Source organism: Quercus suber, unplaced genomic scaffold (assembly GCF_002906115.3).
Source record: "Quercus suber isolate HL8 unplaced genomic scaffold, Cork oak 2.0 scaffold_23, whole genome shotgun sequence".
NCBI lineage: Eukaryota > Viridiplantae > Streptophyta > Magnoliopsida > Fagales > Fagaceae > Quercus > Quercus suber.
This window is the reverse complement of record NW_027069488.1, coordinates 49,951-61,927: the sequence shown is the minus strand read 5'-3', so window position 1 is coordinate 61,927 and position 11,977 is coordinate 49,951. Positions and strand designations below refer to the sequence as shown.

Genomic DNA, 11,977 nt, shown 5'->3' with positions numbered 1-11,977 from the left:
GTGGTTAGTTTGCGAATCCTTCTGTAAGGGTGACAATTTTTTATTCTTCAGTTGGGATCCAACACCTATAGCTCTTTCTTATTAATATCTGAACTCATTCATGGTTGCTGGAAGGGTTCTATAGTGGTGCTAGAAGGGAAGTAGGTCTGGCTAGAGAGATTTTGGGTTACACCTATGAAATGCGATAGACCCGGAGTCTCTAGCTTCCAAGCAAGCAACCATAGGTATTCCTAAAAGAGATGCTTCAAAAACCTTTGCATCGATGGTGGCCGGGAACCAGAAAAACAACGGTGGCAGAGGAGATAAAAGGAAAGAATAAACTGCATTTGTTCAAAATTCAAGTCCTAGAGATTTCAGTAGTAATAACCGTGATACTACAAGGAAAGTATTCAAGGACAAAGGAAGCAACTTGGGCAAATATTTTGTCAACAATAAATGTAATTAAGAGTAACGGTATAAAATCTGAGTTGACCTTGGATCTTTTTATGCGTATGGAGCTTTGGAAAGATGGGAGATGGGCTATAGTGTGGTATAAGGTCAATGAAGTGGGCCCAAAAGTGGTGCAACCTCTGAAGCCCACTGTTCATAATGTTATTACTTCTAACCCACTTAATGCAGCCAAGCCCAAATCTGTTTGAAGGCCACGCCAAAGCCATACTTTGGTAAACCCAGCCATAGTTAGTGTTTAAAATATAGGCTAGCTACCACGGTGTTAGGAGCTTTACTTGTTACTGATGATGGCATGAGGAATAAGGGTGCTTGGGCAGCATTAGGCCAGTCACTTGGCTTCATGTTTTCTCAACACACTCATGGCCCTCATGCCAAACTAGTATTGCTCCTAAGGGCTCTTTCAAGGGGACCTGCCCAGTTTCTCTACTCGAGTTGGATCGATAAGCAGGATGAGGGGGTAGCATGTGGAGGCACCTTACTCCACATGATGCCCCAAGGCCATTGCAGAGGAGGATCATGGTGGGTAAAGATGGATTTTGATAATAGGCAGGAACAGGTGGTGTTGACCCTATATGGTGGTGCATGGCATTGATGGCTTAGTTTTTGGTTTCTTGTGTGTGGGCTTGGTGACTTGAGTGCAAGGCAAGGCTGGGCTACTGTGATGATCAAATGTTGTGTGCAAAGTATTGGGCTAGTGGGTGCTAGCTGAATGCATGGACAAACTAGTGGGCTGATAACAGTTACTTTATGTGCTAAAGGTCCTAGATTCATGAACATGGTTATGACTTTTGTTCTACATCTTCTTTCTCATTATAACTCTATTACCGAGCCTCGTGCTCGATTTTTGCTTTCTTTGTTAAAGCATCTCACTATAGATTTTTCCTCTCATTTCATTCTTTTTGTCATAGATGTATATAAGGATACGGCGACCCATGATAAGCTCATCTTCCCTTCAGCTATCACAAGGATCTTACGCCATTTTTCTGTTCCCTTTCCATTTCTGACCACTTTCACATTATGTGTGCCATTGACACCGCTATCGTTAAATAGAGCGAGGCGCAGTTTCATTCGAGGTGGTCCGGTATGGCAGCTCCTCCCACTCCTTCAACTCCATCCCCCTCTTCTTCTGCGAGAGGTGTGACTTTGGATGCTATCATGGCTCAGCTTTAGCGCATGGATGTTTACCTTGATACACTCTCTACTAAATTATATCAGGTGAACACCTGTGTCAGCCGTATTGCTAGACGACAGGCTCGCCTTGGTGGCTTTGTGGAGTCTCCCTCTCCTCCTCCTCCGAGACATCTGAGGCATCCGAGGACAATGATGACTCCGACGACGATGATGATGATGAGGATGGAGATGCTAGCTCTTCCAACACTGATGAGATGTCTACTTGACACTCTTTCCTTTGTCACTCGTGACAAAAAGGGAAGTAGTTTGGTTATGAGAGTAGTCATTCTTAGGAGGAGGGTTAGTATAGGAGATTTTTGTTAGGGGAGTGTGTACATTTAGGGATGTAGTGAGGACTTGATGTTATTTTTCTTTTCTTTTTTTCTTTTCTTTCCACTTTAGATACCTCATATCTTGTATATGGGTCTTGTGACCATTTTGACATACATTGTACTTATATTCTTTATATATTGATGTATATTCTTTCACCTACCCTTACATGTGTTATTTCTTTTCTCTCTTTATGCACATGCTTCTTATTACTATGTATGCAATCTAGTATTTCTGTTTCATGTTAAAATGCTGTGATGAGTTTTGTTTAAAGTGTTTCAGAAATACAGGTTTTCAAAGTCTACTTGCCATAAATTCTCTTCTTGCAAAATTTTCAAGAGTTTGTGTTAAGATAGATTTTATTGTATTCCACAAGTTAGTATGAGTTGAGTGATTTATGACTTCTCTAATATGTTCATTTGTTTGTTGTGGTATTGTCACGGATTGCCAAAGGGGAAGATTGTTAGGACATATGTGTTTCACATGTTAGGAACATATGTCACTATTTTATGTAATTCTTTAATCCTTTGACAAAATGCACTTTACTTGTAATTGGGTAGATCTAAGATGTGTTTAATGCTTCAAGAAACCTTGTTTCAGGTTCAAATGTTAAAACCATGTAAGTCTGTCCAAGATTCAAGTATGGAAAGTGTTGTTCATTAAAGCTCGACAGCTAGTTTGATAGCTAGCATCTATCGAGGCTTGAAGAGCTGTTCCAGCCTATGACTCGACAGCAGCTCGACAGATAGAGTATCTGTCGAGGTTTATGAAAAATAGAGTTTTAGTTCTACTTTGACTCCAATTCGTGATTGTATGTTTAGGCTTTCTTTTCTCACAACCCAAGACATATAAAAAGATTATTTTAAGAGCCATCAAGGTAACACAAGTTGCACAAGTATTGAGAAAAGTTTGTTCAAGCAAATTGTAACCGTAGACAGAATTTTCCCTTGTTCATCTTTCTTGTGAAGAAGCTACTGTGTTTGTATACCGTAGGATTTTGTGACCAAGCATCTTCTTGATCCTCATCGTCTGGATGAACTGAAGAACTTTGTAACCAATAACCTTCTCTAGTTTGTAATTGAAGTCACATATTAGGATTCGCATAATTGGTTAGTCACGTACTGGGAGCCGTGCATTACAAGAAAAGATTGTCACTACCGAACAAGTCCAATTGGGTATTGGTGTAAGAGTTCAACAATAGGTTGGTATAAGGTAATGGGATTCCTTTACTTGTAACCGCTTGTTGTAATAATAGTGGATTCTTGGGAGTGGTGACCTTAAAATCACTTGGTGGGTTTTTGTTGTGTAGGTTTTCCCCATTTGTAAATAAATCACCATGTCAATTTATTTTCCGCTGCATACTTAGTTTAATTGGTGATTTGTTTGTGCTACCACACGTTTGCATGTTAATTTAATTAATTAATAAACTTGGCTAATTAATCAATTAATTCATCGCAATGGGTCAATTCATTTTTAGTCTATCAGAGTCATGTTTGAATAATGAACTTAGCTGTATTTGAACAACTTAGTATTTTATAGCCGTGTTTGAACAGCTTTGTATTGAGTCATGTTTGAACAACGATCTTAGTTGTGTTTGAACAAGTGAGTATTTTTTAGCTGTGTTTGAATAGCTTTGTATTGAGTCATGTTTGAATGATGATGTTGGTTATGTTTGAATAGCTTAGTATTTTTTTAGCAGTGTTTGAACAGCTTTGTATTGAGTCATGTTTGAATAACGATGTTGTGCTGTCCTCGTGACTTAAAACCGTGGTATTAGAGCGTCTTTAGGTTAACCATTTTTTATGTTTTGTCTATTCATGCTCAAATGACGATCATATTGGTTCTGTTTAAACAACTCTGATTTAGTCGACTTTGGTGATTGTGTGTGAACAACTTTTGATTTAGCGTGCGTTTGTTTTGTGATGATTCTATGTTAGTGTTTGCGTTCGGCTGGTCCATGACACTGTTCTTGGACCAGCCAAGCACTAAAAATGCATGAAGAGTTTTTACTACAATATTTTTGCCAATTAAAATTATTTTTGCTATAGTATTTTCAGTAATAAGTTTTCAGTTTTTAGCAATAAGCGTTATCCAAACAGACCCTTAGAATTTTAATGACGGAAGTCCTTGAGACGTCTCCTAAGGATGACTTCAAGGTGTTACATATTTTTGTTGAAAAATAACTCATGAATAATCATTGAATACGCATGGATGATGCTTCCATGTATTATTGATCTACGAGTGACGAAAGTAATAACTGTCGTACATATTGATATGAAGATTAGACAACTTGAAATGTAAAGCATTCCTTACTATTAGGCAACTTGAAATGTAAAGCAATCCTTACTGGTAGTATTTCTTCTAGGTTCTATGTTCCATGGTCAAGGCAATTCTTGGCCATCTAGAGACTTCAAGTAGTAGGAGCCTTCTCTGGAATGACGGATTACTTCGTATGGGGCCTTCCCAGGCTGGTCCCAATTTTCCTTGAGATGAGTCCTTTGTTGCCTTTGATACCTTTCTAAGGACGAGGTCTCATATGTTGAACCTTTCTTCCCCCCTCCCTTCCTCTTTTTCATTTCATCTGAATGATGGCTGTGGCTGTTTGGGGTTTTGGCTTTGTTCCCTATGTGAGGCTAAGTACACAATATCAAATTTTCAACACTGACTTTTTTTTTTTTTTACCCATCTTTTTTCTTATTCAGTAAATGGACTACATGGGGAAGCACCAGAGTGTTTGGGAGATGGTAGAACATGTAATCATGTAACTGCATCTCTGAGTAGTTCTTCAACAAAGCAGCATGTATTGGACATGCGTCCTCCAATGGATCATGGATGGGACATGCGTCCTCCAAATGAGCACGCATTGGACTTGTGTCCTCCAGTTGAGCATGAATTAACCCGAGCATCAGACGTTGGTTTCTCTTCTATGCCAACAATGCGTATCTGTGAACAAGTGAACCCCACGGAGGAGCAAAATATACCAAATCAGCATGTATCTGATTTTGGTCACAGAGTCATGTCACAATCTTGTCCTGAACCAGTTTTTTACAGAGGATCACCTGGGACATCTAAAAACAACTATATGTTTCCTTCCCCTCATATTGAGGGTTCTCAAAAAAAATATTTTGATCCACACTGGTCCATGGAGGCTGTCAATGAGGCGTTAAAGGTCAGTTTGAAAATGGGTCTTGATGTGTAATATCTGTTGGAACATTTGCGGTTGTGTTTCTTGAGAATGGAAAATTGTTGACTCATTTGTTATCTTTGTCTTATGTTTCAGAAAGGTGATGCTTTTAAAGTTTTGTTTCGTGTCAATGCCCACAATAGACTTGAGGTTTGTTACATTTTTTAAATATAAATTACAATTTTGATGTTTCTCTATGCTCCTCATTTATAAATTCCTTAGTAAATAATGCAAATACCTTGTTCTTTTGCTGGTAGGCTTATTGCAAAATTGATGGGGTACCAACCGATGTTCTCATTAGTGGAATTGCTGCCCAAAATAGAGCTGTACGTTTGGATTTGGTTTATTTTGCATATCTTTGATTGCCTCAAGAAAAAAAGTAATTGGTGATAACTTAGATCTGCCTTTATATCTGTTATGGTACATTGTTTTATAATGAAAACAAGCATATATTGACTTTGTGTGCCCTTTTTACGAGGCAACTTTATTGCATGTATCTGCTGTCAGGATTCAGATAATTCATCATTAAGTGTTAACAGTGTGATTTATTCTTCTATATACCAATATTTTTGCTAGGGGATGAGGTTTAAAATTGCTCTGGTTTCCCTTTTTGTTTTTTAATAAATAATAATGCAGGTGGAAGGAGACATTGTAGTGCTCAAGGTTGATCCTTCGTCATTATGGACCAGGATGAAAGGGTCAACTGGGATATCTAACAATCCTGCACCAGTGGAAGATTGTAACATTCTCCTGGAAGATGGTGAAATTGCTAGTGATAACTGTAAAGCTAAAAGTAAGGTAGATGTGGATTACGAGTGTGCCCATTATAGAAGTTGCCCCTACCCTGAAAAGGGGTCTTGTTATGGGGAAGGTACTTTTGTGGGTGAAACTGTTCATTTAGAACCGAGTGGACCTGCTAGTTGTAATCTTGTTCACCCTGCTGCTTCAGATTCTTTGCATGTAGGTTCTTTTAATGGGCAGAGTGAAGTTGTAAAAGCAGTGGGCAGGATTTGTTCTTCGATTAGCACATTCCCTTCAAAACGCCCGACTGGCAGAATTGTTTCCATAATTGAGAGGTCTCCTCGACGAGATGCTATTGTTGGCTATCTTAATGTTAAGAACTGGTTATCTTACCGTGAATTCTGCAGAAAGGAGACAAAGAACAGAAGTTCATTGACATTGTCTGACAGTGAGTACATCCACCTGACACCAACTGACCCCAAACTTCCCAAAATGATGGTCTTCGTGAAGGGCTTGCCAGACTGCATCAAGAAAAGATTGGAGAAGGGTGATTCAACAGTTGAAATGGAGCTGGTAGCTGCACGAATTGATGAATGGGATGAAGAAAGTTCTGTTCCGCTAGCCCATGTCTTGCATATTTTTGGACGGGGCAGTGAAGTAGAGGCACAGATCAATGCAATTTTATTTGAAAATGCAATCCATTCATCTGAATTTTCTCCTGAATTACTATCTAGTGTTCCACATATTCCTTGGGAGGTGCCACCTGAGGAAGTTCAAAGTAGAAGAGATCTTCGAAATTTGTGCATATTTACTATTGACCCTTCCACTGCCATTGAACTGGATGATGCTCTCTCTATTGAAAAATTGTTCAATGGCAATTTCAGAGTAGGAGTCCACATTGCGGATGTGTCATATTTTATTTTACCTGACACTGCCATAGACATAGAAGCACAGGTTCGATCAACAAGTGTCTATCTGTCACAATACAAATTACCAATGTTGCCCCCAATGTTTTCAGAGAATCTGTGTTCTCTTAACCCTGGAGTAGATAGACTTGCATTTTCTATTTTCGTGGACATCAACTATGCTGGCGATGTTGTTGACCATTGGATTGGCCGCTCTGTGATACAATCTTGTTGCAAGCTTTCATACAAACAGGCTCAGGACATTATTGATGAAATAAGTAATGTGGATAGTTCTAATATCACTGAAAATGGGAATCCCCAGTTGTATGGCCATTTCAAGTGGCCTGACGTTGTTAGATCTGTTAAAAGCCTTCATGACATCTCCAAAATTTTGAAGGAGAAGAGATTTAGTGATGGGGCTTTACGTCTAGAGAGCTCCAAAGTTGTTTATCTATTTGATGATCATGGTATTCCATATGATATCATGCTTTGTGGACAGAAGGAGTCAAACTTTTTGGTTGAGGAGTTTATGCTTTTGGCAAATAGGACAGCTGCAGAAATCATATCTAGAGCTTTTCCTGATAGTGCATTACTGCGGAGGCATCCTGAACCAAATATGCGGAAGCTCAGAGAGTTTGAAGCATTTTGTTGCAAACATGGTTTGGAATTGGACACTTCTTCTTCTGGTCGGTTTAATCAGTCGCTGGAGCAAATCAGGGAAAAGCTCAAGGATGATACTGTGCTGTTTGACATTCTGATCTCATATGCTTCGAGACCAATGCAAGTGGCTACTTACTTTTGTAGTGGAGATCAGAAAGACATTGAAAATGATTGGGGTCATTATGCACTGGCTGTTCCTCACTACACTCATTTTACTTCACCACTGCGTCGGTATCCTGATATTATAGTGCACCGGACACTGGCTGCAGCCATAGAGGCTGAGGAGTTGTACTTGAAGTATCGAGGATCTTTGCCAAAAGTTAGCAGGGGAGAGAAAGTGGCAAGAAGATGTTTCACTTGTATTCATTTTGATAGAGATGCTGCGGAATCCCTGGAAGGTAAGAAAGCACTGTCAGCTGCAGCAGTAAAGCATGGAGTTCCCTCCTCTGAATCACTTGCATATGTCGCTGCTTATTGCAATGAAAGAAAGCAGGCTAGCAGGCATGTGAAGGATGCCTGTGACAAGCTCTACATGTGGGTCCTGCTAAAGAAAAAAGAGGTATTTTTTATTCTTCCTACAGCGCAATTTTAATTTGCAGTCCTCTTTCATTAACCTTTAAAAACAAATTATTACCACTAGTGGATTGTGATTGTGGAAAGATATTAGTGCATCACTAAGGTGCTACATTGTCCTACATTAAATGCTGCATTCACTTTGGGATTTGTTATCTATATCTGCTTTTGTCATACCTCCTGCCACCATACTCTGTATATTACATATTTCATATCATATACTTGCATCATGATTTTTGTTATCTTTAACTTGAATTCCAGTGTGTGTGTGTGTATATATATATATATATCCTTATTATTTGGCAGGAATGCTACAACCAAGTACCCTCACTATGTGAAATGTGTTCACCCTCATTCTCTTCATGAGTAGTTTTCTATCAGAATTGATAGTTTAATAATTCAAAGCATTGTACTGTAACTACTGTTCCAATCTTGAAGTGTGCATTCTTAATTAGAAGCTTAATGTAAAATCTAAGAAGCACAGACACTGACATGACACAAGACAAGGCAACACTGCAATTCTTAAAAAACTAGGACATGACATTGTAGGGACATGGTAACTAATTAATTATTTTTAGGTATTTTAGGGCATAATTTATTAGTAACAATCACATTTTTATTAATTTTATCTACAAATAATTCAACTTCAAACATAAATAAAAAATGCAACTAAATGATAATTTTTGACAATAAAATATTGTATTTTTAACAGTAAATTGACCATAATGTACTAATAAATAATAATTTTAACAGAAGATTTATATTTTATAAAAATTAATAATAAAAAATGAAAAAAATCCAAAAACTTAACCAGACTATAATTTATTGGTAACTAACAATCTTAAGTATTTAACCAAAAAAGAAATTACAATTTAAAACCCCTTGTCTTGATAGATACAAGAGAATAGAACTCTCTAGAAACAAAAACAAAAATAAAATAAAATAATTTTTTTTTTTAATAAAAAAGTCAAAAACATTAGAGTAGAGAACAGGGCCAGGTGGGAAGACTGCAAGAGAGACGTAAAGTTGATGGTGAGGAGTGATCTGCAACGACTTTGAGAAATCTGATGGAGGTGCAATGGTCCTTTTGGGTCACCGATCTGACACTGAGGATGGCCAACAAGGTGCGATGCTGCTGTTTGGATGATCTGGCAGTGAGAAAGCCAAGGATGGCTGGTAGCGCAACACACAGAGAGTGTGTGAGAGAACTGAGGAGCTGTTTGAGAGTGTGAAAGAGACGGAAGTTTGTTTTGAAAAGTTTTGTTCTACAGATCGATGATTGTTATCATGGTAGACTGGTGGGGAAGAAAATCATTGATTTTTTAGTTATTTATTTTTTTAATTGTCAGCTGTGTTGAGAGCGGGCTGCAACCATGTTGAGCCCATGTCCCAATTAAAAAAATAATTTTTTTGGTCGGACACTCCACAGGCAGGCATGTAAGCAGCCATGTCACAAACACAAACACACACACACACACACAACCATTTTGGTCGCGTTCATGCGTCCTAGTATAAAATAACCAGTAAAATTTTATCAGTCTGATTGAGCCAAGTACTTTGAATTTGAGTTTTTATTATGGTTGTTTAGGCATTGCTCTCTTTGTTATGTTCATCCTGAGTGTTTCACACACACACACACACACACAACCATTTTGGTCGCGTCCATGCATCCTAGTATAAAATAACCAGTAAAATTTTATCAGTCTGATTGAGCCAAATACTTTGAATTTGAGTTTTTATTATGGTTGTTTAGGCATTGCTCTCTTTGTTATGTTCATCCTGAGTGTTTCAGTGTTTGGATTGTGCTTCATGTTTGGCCTATCTATTGTCCACTGCAGATTTTATTTTCAGAAGCTAGAGTATTGGGTCTTGGGCCAAGATTCATGTCCATTTATATTCAAAAGCTAGCTGTAAGTTGTTTCTGACTTCTATCTTCCTTAATTAAAAACCCTCTCTCTCTCTCTCTCTCTTTCCCCCCCCCCTTTTTTTTTCCCCCATTTGTTTTTCTCTATGCTGCCCTTAATTTTTATCCTGTCAATTTATCAGATTGAGCGCCGGATATATTATGATGAAGTAGAAGGCTTGACTGTAGAATGGCTCGAGACTACTTCCACATTGGTGCTTAGTTTAGTTAACAAACGCTCTTCTAGGAGAGGTGGCCCTGGTAAATGGAGGGCACTTGAAGACATTGCATTTGTTGTAAGTCCATGTGATGTGAAAATTGAACTGGGGGTGTTTGGAGGGAGTTCTAGTGAACAGTTAGGTGATACTGGTGTTGCTGCTCAGGCTTCAGAGCCCATTTGCAAATCTGTCATTTCAAATACTGAAGTTGATCCTGGAGTTTTCCCCCTCACAGTGCATCTCCTTTCAACCATTCCTGTAGTACTTCATGCAGTAGGTGGGGATGATGGTCCCCTTGATATTGGGGCAAGGCTTTACCTGAGCTCATATCTAAGGTAACTTGGGTGTTTGGTAGTGTCAAACTACTGCAACTGAAGGAGACTTTGTGGAGATGAAGATAACAGAGCCTTGTATGGAATGGGCAAGCTCTGTCGTAGATATGAATTAGTGTATAGTTCACAAGAGTTTTAGAAGAGAGAAAAATTTGTGGTTTAAGTCTGGTGATGCTCTATGAATCTATGATGCTAAAATGGTGGCGTAGCTGTAGATAATGGTGGAGGTTTTCGTTGTGGCTTTAACTTAAGTGGTTTTTCTGTTTTTTTAACAGATGCAGCTTGCTGGAATAGGCCCTTGTTTTTGTAGGCCAGTTCCATCCAATATTTTACTTGTTGAAAATCTACCTTCAACTTGGGATTTGAGCTTCGAAGCCAAATTCATGCTGTATTTTTCCCCTTCTGACTGCAGCCCAATATATTTTTTGATTTTGGGTGGTCAGATCTAGTAACTTCAATTTGGTATGTTATTGCCTTTATTGTATTTTGAACTGTTAAAACTGGGCGACTGGCAGTAGCTCCCAGTTAGAATAATGTGTTGTCTTCTTTCCCTAGGTGAAAACTTGAACTGGAACTGTAATCCTCTTTTGAAGCGCTGCTTGGCTTGTATTTCAGCTCAAGCGTGCAGCAGCACATATATCTCTTATTACCGGATATATTTTGTTGGGTATTAATTTAACAGTTTCTCTGAAATAGTAGGGATGGCAAATGGGCAAGTTAGATCATAAATGGGTTGAGTGTGTAATTACTTATTTATTTATTTATGACTTATTTATATATAAATTAATTATCAATTATTAACCAAACTCAATAAGTAGTAATCTACCAATTTAATTCAATATGACCCAAATACTTCTAAAACTACTTAAAATATTCTTTTGACCTCTAAAATTATCAAAATACTTTTAAATACCTAAAATGACGCAAATAATCTTGTACTTTCAAAATTACCAATATACCTTGGGACATGCAAAATTATTTCCAAAATCTTTAAAATGGGCAAATATTGTCAAAATCTTTAAAATGAGTAAAATACTTATGAAACTTTTAAAATAATCAAAATACCTCTGATATTTTTAAAATTACCAAATATGCTCAAAAATTACTAAAATGACCAAAATATCCTCCAAATTTTTAAAATGAGCAAAATACCCATGAAACTTTTAAAATGACCAAAATGCTCTTGATATCTCTAAAATTATCAAATATGCTTAAAAATTACTAAAATGACCCAATCTTTAAAATGAGCAAAGTACCCTCTCAAAATTTCTAAAATGTCAAAAGTATCTCCAAAACCTAAAAAATGACCAAAATACCCCAAAAACCTGAAAATGACCAAAATACCCCCTTAAACCTAAAAAATGATCGAAATACCAGCTAAATCTAAAAAATGACCGAAATACTCACTAAACTTAAAAAATGACTAAAATACCTCGGAAACCTTAAAATTACCAAAAATATCCCCAAAATCTAAAAGATGACCAAAATACCTCTAAAACCTAGAAAATGAC

At 37.6% G+C, this 11,977-nt stretch overlaps 1 protein-coding gene across 2 annotated transcripts; it reads left to right on the top strand.

Annotated features, from left to right (window-relative positions):
• The first annotated feature begins 4,631 nt into the window (after positions 1 to 4,631).
• LOC136061092 (DIS3-like exonuclease 2) lies at positions 4,632 to 11,122 on the top strand. Of its 2 annotated transcripts, XM_065765091.1 has the most exons (6): positions 4,632 to 5,119; positions 5,231 to 5,284; positions 5,392 to 5,460; positions 5,771 to 7,999; positions 9,852 to 9,923; positions 10,060 to 11,122. In XM_065765091.1, exons 1-6 carry the CDS (start codon positions 4,760 to 4,762, stop codon positions 10,471 to 10,473), a joined length of 3,198 nt encoding a protein of 1,065 aa, XP_065621163.1. In that variant the 5' UTR covers positions 4,632 to 4,759; the 3' UTR covers positions 10,474 to 11,122. The 2 variants fall into 2 exon arrangements, with proteins under 2 accessions (XP_065621163.1, XP_065621166.1); XM_065765094.1 differs by lacking the exons at positions 4,632 to 5,119; positions 5,231 to 5,284 and having other exon boundaries at positions 5,401 to 5,513.
• Positions 11,123 to 11,977: the final 855 nt, after the last annotated feature.

Bases quoted from the DNA above. Each gene is read 5' to 3' on its own strand.
- LOC136061092 (XM_065765091.1), top strand. From the start codon at position 4,760: ATGCGTCCTCCAATGGATCATGGATGGGACATGCGTCCTCCAAATGAG. The intron at 8,000-9,851 runs GTATTTTTTATT...TGTCCACTGCAG, and splicing joins TCCTGCTAAAGAAAAAAGAG to ATTTTATTTTCAGAAGCTAG. The intron at 9,924-10,059 runs GTAAGTTGTTTC...TCAATTTATCAG, and splicing joins TTTATATTCAAAAGCTAGCT to ATTGAGCGCCGGATATATTA.